General features: G+C 41.8%; 1 protein-coding gene across 1 annotated transcript in view; it reads right to left on the bottom strand.

The window, feature by feature from the left end:
- DGKI (diacylglycerol kinase iota) overlaps positions 1 to 15,460 on the bottom strand; it is a 220,747-nt gene that overhangs the window by 125,951 nt on the left and 79,336 nt on the right. The window contains exon 3 of the mRNA XM_075158235.1: positions 3,588 to 3,683. Within this exon, the coding sequence (XP_075014336.1) occupies positions 3,588 to 3,683 (96 nt within the window). The remainder of the gene's footprint in view (positions 1 to 3,587; positions 3,684 to 15,460) is intronic.

The raw sequence follows: 15,460 nt of genomic DNA, 5'->3' as shown, positions 1-15,460 counted from the left end.
AGGGATAAAATTCTCAGTCTAATTATGCTGGTTAGTTTTATTAATTTCAGTAGGGCTTTTAAAATAATTTCCATTGAATCCCCTGGGCTAAAGCTATCAAAGGCAAGAGAATGCATCCAGGAGAGAGAGATATATTTACTTTTTTTTCTTGCATATACTCAATTTAATAAACCAGACGGAATTAATTTTCATAGAAGTTTAACTTATAGACCTGTGCTTGAAGGACAGAAAATTTATAAACACATGGTAAATTGAGATTGATTTACCTCAGATTTTTACATTCAATTTATTCATGTTCATTTAAATCTCTAATAAATTATATTAGCATTTTCAATATATTGTAAATAAACTCAAGAAGAAACAGGGAACAGAGCTTCAGCTCACATTATAGAATAATCATTATAATTTTACTGAGTCTCATAATTATGAGTCTCATAATTATCTAGATACATCCTAACTGTGCATGTTCACATTTATGTGGAGTGTTGTTCTACTGTTTCACCTGAAGAAACAGACTAGGCTTTCATGTGTTTTGTGACTTGTTAACTTTAAGTATGTTTTTAGTCTCTGTGTTTACCAAGAAGAGTGAGACAACATAAAGGAATCAATCCCAAAGATGAAAAACTGCAAAAAGCAAAGAAAGGTAACACCTTATGAGCAGTTATTTTTTTAATATCTTGCTTTTTAAGTCGTTCTCAATGCTGGTGGCACTGCAAGTAGCTACAACCATTTATAGTGAGAGGCTAGTAAAAATTCAGACTATCTTTTCCATTATTTCTAACTTCCTTGATTTATCATGAAGCATCAGCTCCATATTTCAGAGATTACGAGTTTATGTTCTGTATAAGCTAACATTTTATGCAAAGTCTGTGCAGCTACAGCTTAATTATTTCTCACCACTTCTCCATTGAAAACATTTGATCTTCAATAATCTACATCTAAAAGAGCTAAGTCAAAGGAAGACCAGGACAGGCGTAGAAAGATGCAGTGTCTTCAAAAGGTTCAAACTGGAAAAGCATTAGCCTTTTGACAGATCAGGTTAAACTAACCACAACTAAAGTTAACTGGATTTCCATTTCACCTCTAGTTCTTAAGCTAATGAAAGCCCCATACACTGTAACACATTATAAACACAGATATCGCTTTCCCCAAAGGTAACCAATACGCTAGTACCTAAAAGTACTCAGTCAGGTCAAGCAAAGGCCAGACAACTAAGAATTGAGCAACTTTACACTCTGCTGCTTCCTAACTATGACTCAACATCTCCAGGCCTCTTGGCTGGAAAAGCTTGTCACCAGGTAAGATTCTCCCAACTTTCCCAGATAAAAGTGTAAGTAAGTGGGTCTAATTTACCAGCTACTGCAAATGGTCTTTCCAACTCCTAGAAAGCTACACCTCTAAAGCTAAGACACAGCCTTGCAAATCGTATGCAAGATATTATCAAATTTCCATGCTACTTTCAATGAACTAAATCATGAGGAAGTATTTACTCAGTTCTAGAAAGGCAAACTTCTATTAAGAAGATAAGAACAGTCGTACTGGATCAGACCAAAGATCCACTCAGCCAAAAAATCCTCTCTCCAGCTTTTGCCAAAACCCAGTGCCTCAGGACCAGTACAAGTGCAGGGCAAACACACAATGATGCTTCCCTTGAATATTACCCCACAATCAGCTGTCTGTTACTGTTGGGACTTTGTTTCACTACTCTTTGCAAGCAGGCATAGACTTCCCAGGCTTGGCCTTAACGTTATATGCCATAAAGTGACGAATTTACTTGAGAAGTTTTGGGGGATGGATATTAAATCGGAGCTATGGAAAGCACTACCAAAGAGCCCCAAAAACTGAGGGTGATCAGTGAATCAAAATGCTTCAATTTGGATCAAGTGATCTGAAGGGGTTTTTCAATAAAAGCAAAAAGATGGTATCGTAAACAGTCACAAGCAGTATCCACAAACACCCCAGAGAAGATAGATTCCCCTTACACTTTGCAGTCCAAGAGCCAGGATGCTCCCTTGAGCATTGATTCAAAGCAAGGACTTAAACACAGGATCCCCACTCTCTCACCAGGTTTCCTAAATACCAAGATAAGAGGGGTTTTTTTTCTCTTCTCTTCCGCTGAAGCAGTTTAACCAAAATACTAGGTGAAGAATTGCTGAAGCAGACTGGAAGTATAACAGTGACTCCCCAGTCAAAGAAGAGACACAAATGGGTTAGAGATCAATCTATTGAAATTTTTTCATACAGAGCAGAAAAGCTTCAATAGGAGAAGGCAAACCTCGAATATTCTCAAATAGAAGGCAAACACTCGAATGTGAGTGCACTCATTGCTGGTGAGTGCATTCAAGAGTTTGGAAACTTCAGTTCAAATCCTTGCAGTGATTAAAATCACAGAAATTTGATCAGACCCTACTCTCAGAGACCCCAGCAAGTGATATAGAATCCTAGAATCATTTAGGTTGGAAAGGACCTTTAAGATCATCAAGTCCAACCATTAACCTAATACTGCCAAGTCCACCACTAAACCATGTCCCTAAGCACCATATCTACACGTCTTCTAAATACCTCCAGGAATGGTGACTCAACCACTTCCCTGGGCAGCCTGTTCCAAGGCTTGACAACCCTTTCGATGAAGAAATTTTTCCTAATGTCCAATCTAAACCCCCTCTGGCGCAACTTGAGGCCATTTCCTCTTGTCCTGTCACTTGTTGCTTGGGAGAAGAGACCAACACCCACCTCGCTACAACCTCCTTTCAAGTAGTTGTACAGAGTGATAAGGTCTCCCCTCAGCCTCCTCTTCTCCAGACTAAACAACCCCAGTTCCCTCAGCCGCTCCTCATGGGTCTAGAGAACAAGTCCTTCATCAGCTTCGTTACCCTTCTCTGGACACGCTCCAACAACTCAATGTCTTTCTTGTAGTGAGGGGCCCAAAACTGAACACAGTATTTGAGGTGAGGTCTCACCAATGCCGAGTACAGGGGCACGATCACTTCCCTACTCCTGCTGGCCACACTATTTCTGATACAGGCCAGGATGCCGTTGGCCTTCTTGGCCACCTGGGCACACTGCCGGCTCATGTTCAGCCGGCTGTCAACCAGCACCCCCAGGTCCTTTTCCTCCGGGCAGCTTTCCAGCCACTCTTCCCCAAGCCTGTAGCGTTGCATGGGGTTGTTGTGGCCAAAGTGCAGGACCCGGTACTTGGCCTTGTTGAATCTCATACAGTTGGCCTTGGCCCATCGATCCAGTCTATATGTTTGGGTATATAAATAAAATGGCTGCTTTCTTTGAACATTTCTGAAATATCTCAATATTCTAACCTTTTTTCCATTACCATGTTAATAAAGCTACTCATTACATCCATTCTCACTGCGTAAATAATCTAGATCATTCAAAATTGTTTGGGGCTTTTTTCCCCAAGCAATAAAGTATTTAACCAGCAGCCTTTTGCTCCTTTTGCATTCCTTCTCCTGGAACACTAGCATCAACAACAACAGCAAACAATTTAGGCTCCCAAGCATCTGAGCACTGTATCAGTCTGAAGTCAGGCTTGTTACCTAAGAAAGAGAGAAGGAAATCTGAAAATAACTCACTGAGAATTTGACTTGGCAGCTTTCCTCCCCCAGGTAGCAGAGGTCTCCAGAAACATTTGTCTCCAGCCACAGATGCTCTCCATTCACAGCATTTTCCTGAGAAAAGATGATTGTTAATCTGGTTTGTGAAATTCAGCCACGTGAGTATAGAAAAAAGGATCTTATTTTCACCATAAATTTAGAAAAAGAAAAAAAAACCAAAACCCAACAACCACATGTTCTTTTGTTTTTCTACAACACAAAGCCATAACAGACTACCCCGGCTGACCACCCCTGCTTAAAGGATGCTGATGATACAATGAATGATGTGTCACCAATCAGAACCGAAGTATTTTTGTGTACAGTTCAGTGAAACTTTGCCCATGTTCTTCCCACATGCTGCATAGTTTAACTGGGGCTCTAGATTTCACAAGCATGAGATGTACACAGAATTTTAAAGAAACAGAAAAATCAAGAGAGATGAAACAAAAACATGACTACCGAACTTTCAATTGGAGCAGCCCAAAAATTTGAGAACCGGGCCCAGAAGTGCAAAATAACATGCTGAATATAGCTTTAGGATGACAGGATAGTTTAGACTAGGAAAAATGCTTTCTTTAAAAATGGCTGGATCAACACTGTATGTTTATGAAAACATCAACAAAACACTAAGTGGCCAGGAGAGATCAGACTTTAATTTTATACCTGGAAGAATGATACACTCAACTAAGAGCACTCTCAAAAAAAATCTGCCTGGCACACTGACAGTTAGTAGTGATTAACAGGGTAACATCTGATTCTTCTTTGTCAGCCTCATTTGACCAAATCTGTACCTTAATTCTATAAAAATTCTTGTTCTGAGGAAATTTGGTTGTAGAAAGACTACAGTTTTCTCTTGACTGTAATCCTGGGTCAACTAAAAAGCCTAAGAAGTCTACTGTACACTACTTGAGCAAAGTGAATAAACAGGATTTCTGTTCAGCCAGAATTAGAGCATGATGGAAAACGCTTTGACAGTCTCTGACATTTGGTTCCCACACTGCAGAAGTCACAAATGATGACGCTTACCAAGCAGATGGCGTCCAACAGCAGGATGCTCTGAAATAGCCATCTTGGTTAAAATAATTTATTTAAAATACCACTGACAGTTTCAAAGTGATGAAATGAGAAAGCTTCTCTTGCCATGTGAATGTCTCAGGCAAAGAAGCAGAAGTGGCAAAATACTTCGCCTTCTGGAGTATGAGTGCATCCACAATAGCCAAGACCTATGCAAGTCTGCATGTGGTGCCCACTGCAGCTATGGTGCTCGCTTCAAATAAACCAAGAGGACAAGAACAACATTGGTTTTTTTGTGGTGAGAGGTCTACCTGTCCACAGGTCTTCTAACTTCATCAGAAATGTTCCCATTGATGTCAGACTCAGTATTATCCCTCAGCACAAGGGGCTGCATGAGAGTGAGACTTGGATTCCAGTCTACTGCCATTGCACCCTGATTAATCTTCATTTAGTGGCACACTGTTCTATACCTCCATTTCTTCTCATCCCTTTGTCTGCCTGTGCACCTGAACTGTAGACTCCCTGGGACAGAGATTTTCCTAAACTGTACAGTCCAGTGCATTGATAGTTTAGGTGAGGGTTTTCAGCACTTTTATAACACAAAATAGCTTTTAAGGAATTGAACTAGCTTAAGAAATTCTTCAAGCCTTACTCAGATGGTAACTTATTCAGATTGCAAGTTCTTTCCCTTCAAGTTTATCCTTATATAAAGCAATTTGCTCTGGCAAGAACTGTATCAGTTTTACAGCACTTCATGGAAGCCTAGTCACAACACACTAATAAAATTACTATGCCCATAGTATTGCCCAACACATTAACTTTCTGTCTAGTTTATGAGGAGCCAGGCAAGAGGACCAAAGCAGGAGGATATGAGCTCATCAAAGAGTGTTTGACCTGAGCACATTCTCTACTGATGAAACAGTGCAATCTCAACATTATAACCAGGAGCTAAATTTTATAGATTATAAAAGGTGTTTAGGAAGGATCAACTACGAAAGCTAAGTAAGAAAGCACACAGCTCCTGGGACATAATTTTTAATAAGGAATCAAAATTCCATTAAAAAAATAGATTAAATGCCCCTTCATCCAGACCATATCCACATAACTTGCCATCCAGGATTTCTAAAGATAAAGTGGCCTATTTCCATAACCTAGTTTAGACTGATTGTTCCAGATTGTATCATAGATTCACGTCTGACTTTACATCACAGTCTAAATAAAATCAGTAAGCAGTCTACAAGGATGACCTTCGTAGTTCATGCTATGATAGAGTTCTGACAAGACTAGATAATAAAAATGTAAATAACCTGATCTGGTATAAGTGGCACACCTCCAGATACCTACTGCCACAAACAATTTCACAGCACTGTGTGTGAAAACTCACAATTTCAATTCCAGCAAACTGACATTTGAAAAATCTTCTTTCATCCTGAATCAGAGCAAAGAGCTGAGATTTCCCAAGATGCAATGCCCTTCCTCAGAAAACTTTGCCTGTCGATTACTTTGTCAAAGGGAATTATTTGAACTTGACTGTTTCGAATTTTACAGAGCACTGTCATTTATACAATGAGACATTCTGTTGCTGCTTGTGAAAATCAAGATGATATAGTCAAACGAAAATGCTTTGACCTTTTCGAAGCCCAATTTTTCATTTGATTCTAATAGGAAATTTTGACAAAAATCAACACATTTTTATGAAGAATTTTGACTTCAGCAAATCAGTATTTTCTACTCTAAAATTTACAGGCTGTATTCCATAATGTGCTGGACAAACGGGTACTCCATCTACCAACACATAAGCTGACAGAGGTCACTGGGACCACCTCTAGTATGAGCTCCTGTTTAACACAAAACTAAAGCACATCATCACTTGCATATTTTAACACAGATATTTTTCCACAAGAGTTTTGAGTTCAGCAACCTTTTCATAAATAATTTGCCAGTTTGGTTTATTTTGCACATTATGTCTTTATGTTGGCTTTAGGAGTAAATGGCTACTAAAGAGGCAGTCGTCCTCTTTCTGTCCCTGACCCCTTAGACCCCAGTCTCATGCTCTTGCTGTTTTCCTCATGCTGGATCTAGTGGCTGTGAAGCTACACATGAATCAGTTCAACTGATGGAAAAAAATAGATAACTTATCTACCACATCAGCTAGACAAAATGACTCACCCTGTGACTACGTAACTGCTGGATCTGACACAAGGAATGGTGGGTTAAAGGTGGGTTCAATGGGACCGATGCTTTTGGTACCAACTCAGAGAGCAGTTTAGCTGATGTGTCAAATGATGCTTTTAGGCTGCCGTGCTTTGCTTTGACTTGCTATGTAGAAAAGGGATACTGTCCATCATTGTGGATAAAACAGCAATGACCGTGGCTTAATATTCTGCAGTTAAAAAGAGAAGTGGGAACTCTGTTTCCTCGCCTAGTTTCCTAGCCCTTGCAAGTGTGTGTACCCAGTGTCCTGTGAAGAGAAAGAGCCCCTGCTCACTGAAGCGGAGGCAGCAGTGCTTTCCCGGCAGACGCAGCCTGCCTCACAGGGGACACACGAACTCAATATGCTCTCCCAGATGGAGACCTCCCATTTGATTGCTCCTGATCCGTTACCACCTTAATAGCAAACAAAAATAATTTCAGTATAGCAAACATTCCTTGCATATGAAACAAAAACCACACACAATCCCCCCCTGAAGTGAAAGAGAAATAGGAATTCAAGGACTAGGAGTTCGGGAACGATATAATTACATGTACGTGATCATAACTTGCTGTGCACATTTCACTAATTCAACTAGGTTTCTTAAGTGCCCCGGCATGGTTAAATGACAAAGCAAATGTTACTATTTTTCTAAAGTCCTTAAGTATCTCCATACCTCACTGTTTTTCAAGCTGCAGTCAGCATGGTTTGAAAAGCAATGCAGATAAACCTGGGTAATTTAGTTTGCCATGCCAAGCAGCCATAGATATTCAGCCAAACAAATACACCAGTCAGCCCAACTTTTTAGTTCAAAGGAGTTGTAACTCCAATTGTAACAGGAGGAATGGAGCTCTCCTCCACCCCTGCCATGACTGGCATTCTGCAAAAAATTATGTAAGACAGGTTTCTAAAATAAGCCATTAAGAATTTTTTCACTTTTTTAACACTCCAGCGAGAGAGATGAATCTTCTTACAAATATACATTTGGGTGATAAACTTATGATTAGTGCTCAATCTAAATTTAATTAAACATATTTGTAAGCAAAAATTATTAGCTTTAGCCCTTTTCTTTATGAAGTCACTATTGAGCAGAAAAAAGTTTGTTTGGATGTCTTTTTCCCAAATATCCTTCTCTCATGTTTGGCTTGTGTTTTACCCTTAACTCTGAAATTTCAGAGTTTGTAATGCTCATGTTGCAAACAATAGCAATGTCCCAAATGTTTTTCTGTTGATATACATTCTCAATTTTAATTCCACCTTAGCACATTTTAATTTGGGAATATTCTTCATGTAGAAGTCACCTTTTCTTTAATTAATACAAATGTAATACGTGGACATAAAACAAACCATCACGGAGATACGGTACTACATCTTTACTTCAAAAAACTTGAAGATATGTAGGCTCCAACTTTCAGAACTATTTTTGGGTGTTCAACTTTTAGGTCTAGGTTAACCACATTCTCTAGCTTTTGCTGCCATTCTCCTTTCCCCCACCATGCTTTCCAACATCCCTGCATGAATTACCCACTCCTGGTATTCTCTGCTGAGCTTTTGAGATTGTTGTTACCATCATCTGAAAGATCATCTGTATGCAGAAGCAGAATAACGACGTTTGTCTTCATGGAGGAGCAATGTCCAGATGCTATCAACTGAGATGATGATTCCCTAAATTCTCATGAACCATTATATTGGCTGACAACAGCTTAACTTCAGTCGTTTTGGCAGCAATGGGAAAAAATATCTCTTTTCAAGAAGGGCACCTTCTGCAATATCACTGCATCCTCTATACCGCTGAAAAAAAAATAGAGATGGCCACCATTTTGAAGTATGACAGACCTCTTTCTTCTCTTTAGATGTCTCTGGAAAGAACATTAGTTATCAAACCTTGATGAAAAAGAAACAGCAAAGTAGGACTACTGATCCTGAACACATTGCTTCAAGTGTCATCTGCACACAAAGTTTCAGCAATTTTTAAGTATGCGTGGAGCTTGCACTCATCACTACTTATTTAAGTGGAACTAAAGCTCCCAGCGCCTCTACATGTTTTTATGTGTCTAATGGAATAGCCACACCCTAGGGTTCTCCTTTCTCATGTGAGCATCTGATAACGTACACCTCTTCTCAACTGAATACTCAGTTCCCAACTACAAAACAGTCTGGCAGACACTCTAATGGAAGGGAAATATCCTTCAGTGTAAAAATTAGTATAGCTTTTAGGAAATGATGATACGGAAGCCAAACCATTCACATGGAAAAGAAATACATTTATCTAGATGGGAAATATTTCATCATATGTAGAACACGTATTAGTGTATTAACATGCATGTTAATTATCTAAAGCGTAGCATATCACTGGGCTCTTATAAACACTTACTGCCCATGAAAGTCAGTGGATAGCACTACTGACTAATGCCAAAAAGGCGCAGAATATAATGCAACAGATTTGTTGCAAAGTCAGGTTCAGTGATTATAAACACCTCTTATAGGCCACCTCACTGTCTGTTTATCTGGCCCATACTCCATCAGTTTGTCTACAAGGATGTTATGGAAGATAATGTTGAAAGCCTTGCAAAAGTCAACGTAACAGTCACTGCTCTCCCCTCATCTACCAAGCCAGTCATCTCATTAGAGAAGGCTGTCAGGCTGGTCAGGCATGATATACCCTCCATAAATCCATGATGACTACTCTCAATCATTTTCTTATCCTTAATACTTTTGGAAATGGCTTCCAGAAAGATTTGCTCCGTCACCCTCCCAGGAATCAAGGTGAGGCTGATAGTGAGTAGTTCCCTGGATCCTCCTCCTTGCGCTTCCTGAAAACAGAATTGACATTTGCTTTGTTGCTGTCCTCAGGAACCTCCTCTGATCATCATGACCTTTCAAAGACAAGACTGGCCTTGCAATGATATCAACATCAATGATATCTCATCAGGTCCCATGGACTTCTATATGTTCAGTCTGTTTAAATATTCCCTAACCTGATCATCCTCTACAAAAGGTAAGTCTTCCTTGCTTCAGCCACTGGTATCAGTGGCTTGGGATTCCTGAAGGCCGGTCTTACCAGTAAAAATTGAGGTAAAAAAGGCATTGAGCACATTGATTTTTCCACATCCTTTGTCACTAAGTCCCCTGCCCCACTCAGTGGTTGCCTAATGTTTTTCCTATTGCTGCTGATATGCCTACAGAAACCATTCTTGTTGCCCTTCATGTTCCTGTCAAATTCAATTCCAAATCGGCTCTGGCTTTCCTTACCCCATCCCTGTGAAACTGGGTAGAGCCCTCTACAATCCTCCTGGCTGGCCTGACCCTGCTTCCACCTGTTGTACTGGGGGGCACATGTGTTTGGGTTTTGGGGAGGAGTGTTTCAGGGGGCGGGGGGGGGAGGGCGCTGTTGTTGGGTGGCGTTTTTTGGGTTGTGGTTGTTTTTTTTTTAAAAATATTTGAGTTTTGTCTGGAGCTCCTTATGCATCCATGCAGACCTCCTAATGCTTTTGCTTGATTTACTGCATGTGAGGGTGGACTGTTTCTCAAGCATTGAGGAGGTGATTTTTGAATATCAACTAGTTTTTCTGGAGCCCTTTTCTCTTCAGAGTCATATCACATGTTGCTCTTCCAAACAGTTCATTGAACAGGTCAAAGTCTGCTCTCTTGAAGTCCAGGGCTATGATCCTGCTGTTTGCCTTGTTCCCTCTTTTCAGGATCCTGAACTCCACCATCTCATCATTACTGAAGGCAAGACTGCTCTGACCTTCACATTCCCCAACAGTTCTTCCTTGTTTTAAGTATGAGGTCCAGCACAGCACCTCCCCTCATCAGCTCCTCAATCACTTGTATCAGGGACTTCTCATCAATGCATTCCAGAAACCTCCTTGATTGCTCGTGCCCTGTTGTTCCTTCAGCAGATACCAGGATGGCTCATGTTGTCTACATGAGTACCAGGGCCTGCAAACATGAGGCTGCTTCCAGTTGTCTGAGGCAGGCCTCATCTTCTACCTCTTCCTGAACAAGCATCTGTAGCAGACACCTACAACAATGTTGCCTATGTTGGTTTGCCCTCTAATCTTGATCCATAAACTCTTCACAGGTTCATCATCCATTCCACAGCAGAGCTTCAAGCATTCCTGCTTCTCTCACATACGAAGGACAACTCCCCCTCCTCGCCATCCTGGCCTTGTCTTTCCTGAAAAGTCCATATCTATCCATTGTGCCACTCCAGTCACATGTGCTATTGCACTATGTCTCTGTGATCCCAGTGAGATCACAGCCCTGCAATCTTCTGATATTTAGTAGAAAGTATAAAGAACAACTTGTTCCTGCATGTTAAAATATCCTATGCAACTGAATAGACCCTCTCAACCAACTAATTTTATAGAAGCAGGTAAAAGTAAAACTTACAAAACTGGTATCACATATTGCCAAATGCCAGTTTTCAACTTCTACTCAAATGCATAGTTTTCTATTCTTGTTAAGATCTATAAGATTTTTTTGTGTCTTTAATACATATAATTTAGGGTATAAGGTTATAATGTTTCTCCTCTGAAGAACATTCATCTTGCACCCAGAGAACTCTGTGCATTCACAGAACACAAAGCACAGATCAGTCTCAAGTTTTTTCATTGAACTCCAAGAATGGAAGCTGCATGTCTTTAAATGCCTCTTAACGGACATAACTAGAGTTCTAAGGCTTGTAATCATGGGCCATAAATACCTACTAATGAGAAGGCAAGAAACCGGCATCAGACAAATGCATGATGGACAAATAAAATAATGAGACAATTTTGGCCAGTGGGAAGCTCAACACACTAATATCCTAGGTGGCTGTCAGGATTTCTGTAGGCACCAAAGAAAGCAAGAGCTAGAAGGCAGTACTTAAAAGGAAATTACAGGATGACTTTGCACAAAAGCTTATGGTTATTTTCCTTGGGAGCAAAAGGCAGTATGAAAATATACAAAGACCTAGATCCACAGTGGTACACAGGCACTGTGAGGTGGCTCAGTCCGTACTTAATTGAGAATCTGGACTAGAATTGCTTACTTTATCATTTAACTTGTGGCAGTGATGCCTAAAACGGGGGAGGGTGGGTGAAGAGGCTATGCATAAACATAACACAGGACAGGCAGTTAAGGTGGTTCCTTTTTGGTAAGGCATATTCTGCATTGTCCTGTGGCTATAACATCACCTACTCCAGAGAACATTCTGTATGGCCCTGCTGTGAAAAGATAGCATTAAATTAGACAACAAAGCTACAAGTTAACTTGAATTAGGTATAACAAATGTGATGAAACTGGACATTTTTAGTATGTGAGAGAAAAGAAACCTCAGGGATGATAGATAGTAAAAACAACAATAATAAAGCAATACTGTTTCTTATGTAAAGGGTCTTAAGAGACATCAGAATCATCAGCTCCATTTTACAGATAGAGAGGCTAATGTATTGAGTGGCAGAACAATTCATCTGAGCTCACTCACAAGGTAAGTGGCAGTGTCTCCCCTCAGCCTCCTCTTCTCCAGGCTAAACAACCCCAGTTCTCTCAGCCGCTCCTCATAAGACTTGTGCTCCAGGCCCTCCACCAGCTTCGTTGCCCTCCTCTGGACACGCTCCAGCACCTCCATGTCCTTCTTGTAGTGAGGGGCCCAAAACTGAACACAGTATTCGAGGTGCGGCCTCACCAGTGCCGAGTACAGGGGCACGATCACCTCCCTGCTCCTGCTGGCCACACTATTTCTGATACAGGCCAGGATGCCGTTGGCCTTCTTGGCCACCTGGGCACACTGCTGGCTCATGTTCAGCCGGCTGTCAACCAGCACCCCCAGGTCCTTTTCTTCTGGGCAGCTTTCCAGCCACTCTTCCCCAAGCCTGCAGCGTTGCATGGGGTTGTGGTGGCCAAAGTGCAGGACCCGGCACTTGGCCTTGTTGAACCTCATACAGTTGGCCTCAGCCCATGGATCCAGCCTGTCCAGGTCCCTCTGCAGAGCCTTCCTGCCCTCGAGCAGATCAACACTCCTGCCCAACTTGGTGTCGTCTGCAAACTTACTGAGGGAGCACTCGCTCCCCTCATCCAGATCATTGATAAAGATATTGAACAGGACCGGCCCCAGTACTGAGCCCTGGGGAACACCGCTCGTGACCGGCCGCCAATGGGATTTAACTCCGTTCACCACAACTCTCTGGGCTCGGCCGTCCAGCCAGTTCTTTACCCAGTGAAGAGTGCACCTGTCTAGGCCGTGAGCCGCCAGCTTCTCCAGGAGAATGCTGCGGGAGACAGTGTCAAAGGCCTTACTGAAGTCCAGGTAGACCACATCCACAGCCTTTCCCTCATCCACTGGCAGGTCACCTGCTCATAGAAGGGGATCAGGTTGGTCAAGCAGGACCTGCCTTCCATGAACCCGTGCTGGCTGGGCCTGATCCCCTGGCTGTCCCGGACGTGGCTCGTGAGCGCCCTCAAGACGAACTGCTCCCTGATCTTCCCCGGCACCGAGGTCAGGCTGACCGGCCTGTAGTTCCCCGGATCCTCCTTCTGGCCCTTCTTGTAGATGGGAGTCACATTGGCAAGCCTCCAGTCGTCCAGGACCTCCCCAGTCAAGTGACAACTTATGTTCATGTCACTTAGACTTTGGAAAGATCTCCCATCATGACTCCTTGGAGAATCATCCTCAGAAATACTAAAGAGCAGGATGATATAGATAGGGATGCAATATGCACTGATTAATGCTGCCTTCCAGTGATTAAATACAAAGACTTCCTGTCTGGCTCCAATACATCTTAATCCAAATATCTTTTCACTCTACCAAACACACCTCTGGAATTAAACATCAGTATTTAAAACTTAATTTTTTTTTTTTTTATTGACATTCACATAAACTTTGGTCCATTTCAGCTTCTTCACACCCCCAAATCACCTCCCTATTGTATCTTTTACTTATTCTGTGCCTCAGATTTGAGAAGTACCTTTCTCCCCCACATTCACCAGTTACTACAGCTGGTCAGTTCAGGCTCCTCTCAGCCACAGATGTCTTCCACTCACTATCCTGCCCCTTTCCCCACATGCCACAGGGTTGCCTCCCTTCTCCGATCATAGTGTGAAGTAAAGCAGCAACACTGATCTGAGAGGCTGGAACAGCTGAGAGAGTGAACTGATCAAAAATCTAAACCATAAGCCAGGCAGTAAAGTGCAAAAATACCCTCCCCCCCAAACACACACACACACAATTAAAACCCACAATATTTAGTCAATATTCACCAACCTATATCAAGTCCTGCACTATTTATGTATTGGGATCACATGAGGAAGCACCTAGTAAAATGAGTAGCAGACAATCGACTTTGAAGAAGGGTAAATTGTGGTTGCTGGGTTTGGGGTTTAGGTTTTTTGTTTTGGGGTTTTGTTGCTGTTGTTGTTTGCTAAGTACAATTTTGAAAGGTGTTTAATTTAGCCTGTGCCTAAGCCTGCCTAACATATTTGACTGATCCTTCAGATTTCTACTTAACAGCATTGATGACTCAAAGCAGGCATGTGTTTTAATACCTTGCTGAATCCGACCTGGGTTTTCCTGGAGGGAAAGATCAAAGTATTCTCCAAAGCTCTTCCAAGAGGATTCTATGTAAGCTTTCGAACTCATTTTAACACTCTGTGTTAAAGTACAGTACTGTAGAAGATCATAGTGAATCTAATCCAGCTTCCTGCAGCACAGCCTGTAAAATTTCATCCCCTTAAACTTTAAATGCAACAGCTGGGGTTGAAGCAGAGCACACCATCTAGAAAGCCATTCAGTCTTGGTATAGAGAACAGAGATAAACATAAGCCATATTCATCAAAACATAAGTTACCTTCACGTAAAAGCCACTTGGGTGGCTGGTGCCTTGGTACTGCAATGTACTGAGTTCTTTACCAATAGCCGAGTGTAATATCTACTGTATACTTTGCTTTAAATGGGACGTTTGTGTGACCCGCTGGCTTAAGGCTCGTCGTCTTAGCATGTACCAGCACATAACCACATGGAAGGTGCATGGGAATGGTTCAAACTGTGACAGGGGAGGTTCAGACATTTCTATACGAAGAGGGTAGTCAAAGACTGGAACAGGCTTCCTAGAGAGGTGGTCGACGCCCCAAGCCTGTCAGTGTTTAAGAGGCATTTGGACAATGCCCTTAATAACATGCTTTAACTTTTGGTCAGCCCTGAAGTGGTCAGGCAGTTGGACTAGATGATCACTGTAGGTCCCTTCCAACTGAAACATTCTATTCTATTCTAGACAGTCCTAAAGTGGCCCCTTCTGAACTAACCCAGCAGCATAAGAGAAGCAAGATGGGAGGGATGGAAACATATGCTCTCTGTGTCTACAAGCCAGCTTGGGCCCAGAAGAAATCTAGCCATATCTACAAAGCATGGCGACCAAAGATTTCTACAACCTACTCTACAAACCCAGCCAACTTGACATATGTCTTCAGCCTTAAATTTTGGCCCATCAAGCAGAGGTGTAAAACCCTGCTGTGCTAAAATTAGGTCACCTTTGGATGGCAGACCTTGTCAAGAAGGCAGTGAGCAAATGCAGCCAGACAGTTCCCAAGCTGGAAAATCTGAATAGCTCTGTGCTGCTCAAGTCTCCACAAGTTTTCATGTCTCTGCCTTGTGCTTCATTTCATAATA

Source organism: Calonectris borealis, chromosome 1 (genome assembly GCF_964195595.1).
Source record: "Calonectris borealis chromosome 1, bCalBor7.hap1.2, whole genome shotgun sequence".
Taxonomy (NCBI): Eukaryota; Metazoa; Chordata; class Aves; order Procellariiformes; family Procellariidae; genus Calonectris; species Calonectris borealis.
This window is presented reverse-complemented; position numbering and strand designations above follow the sequence as displayed.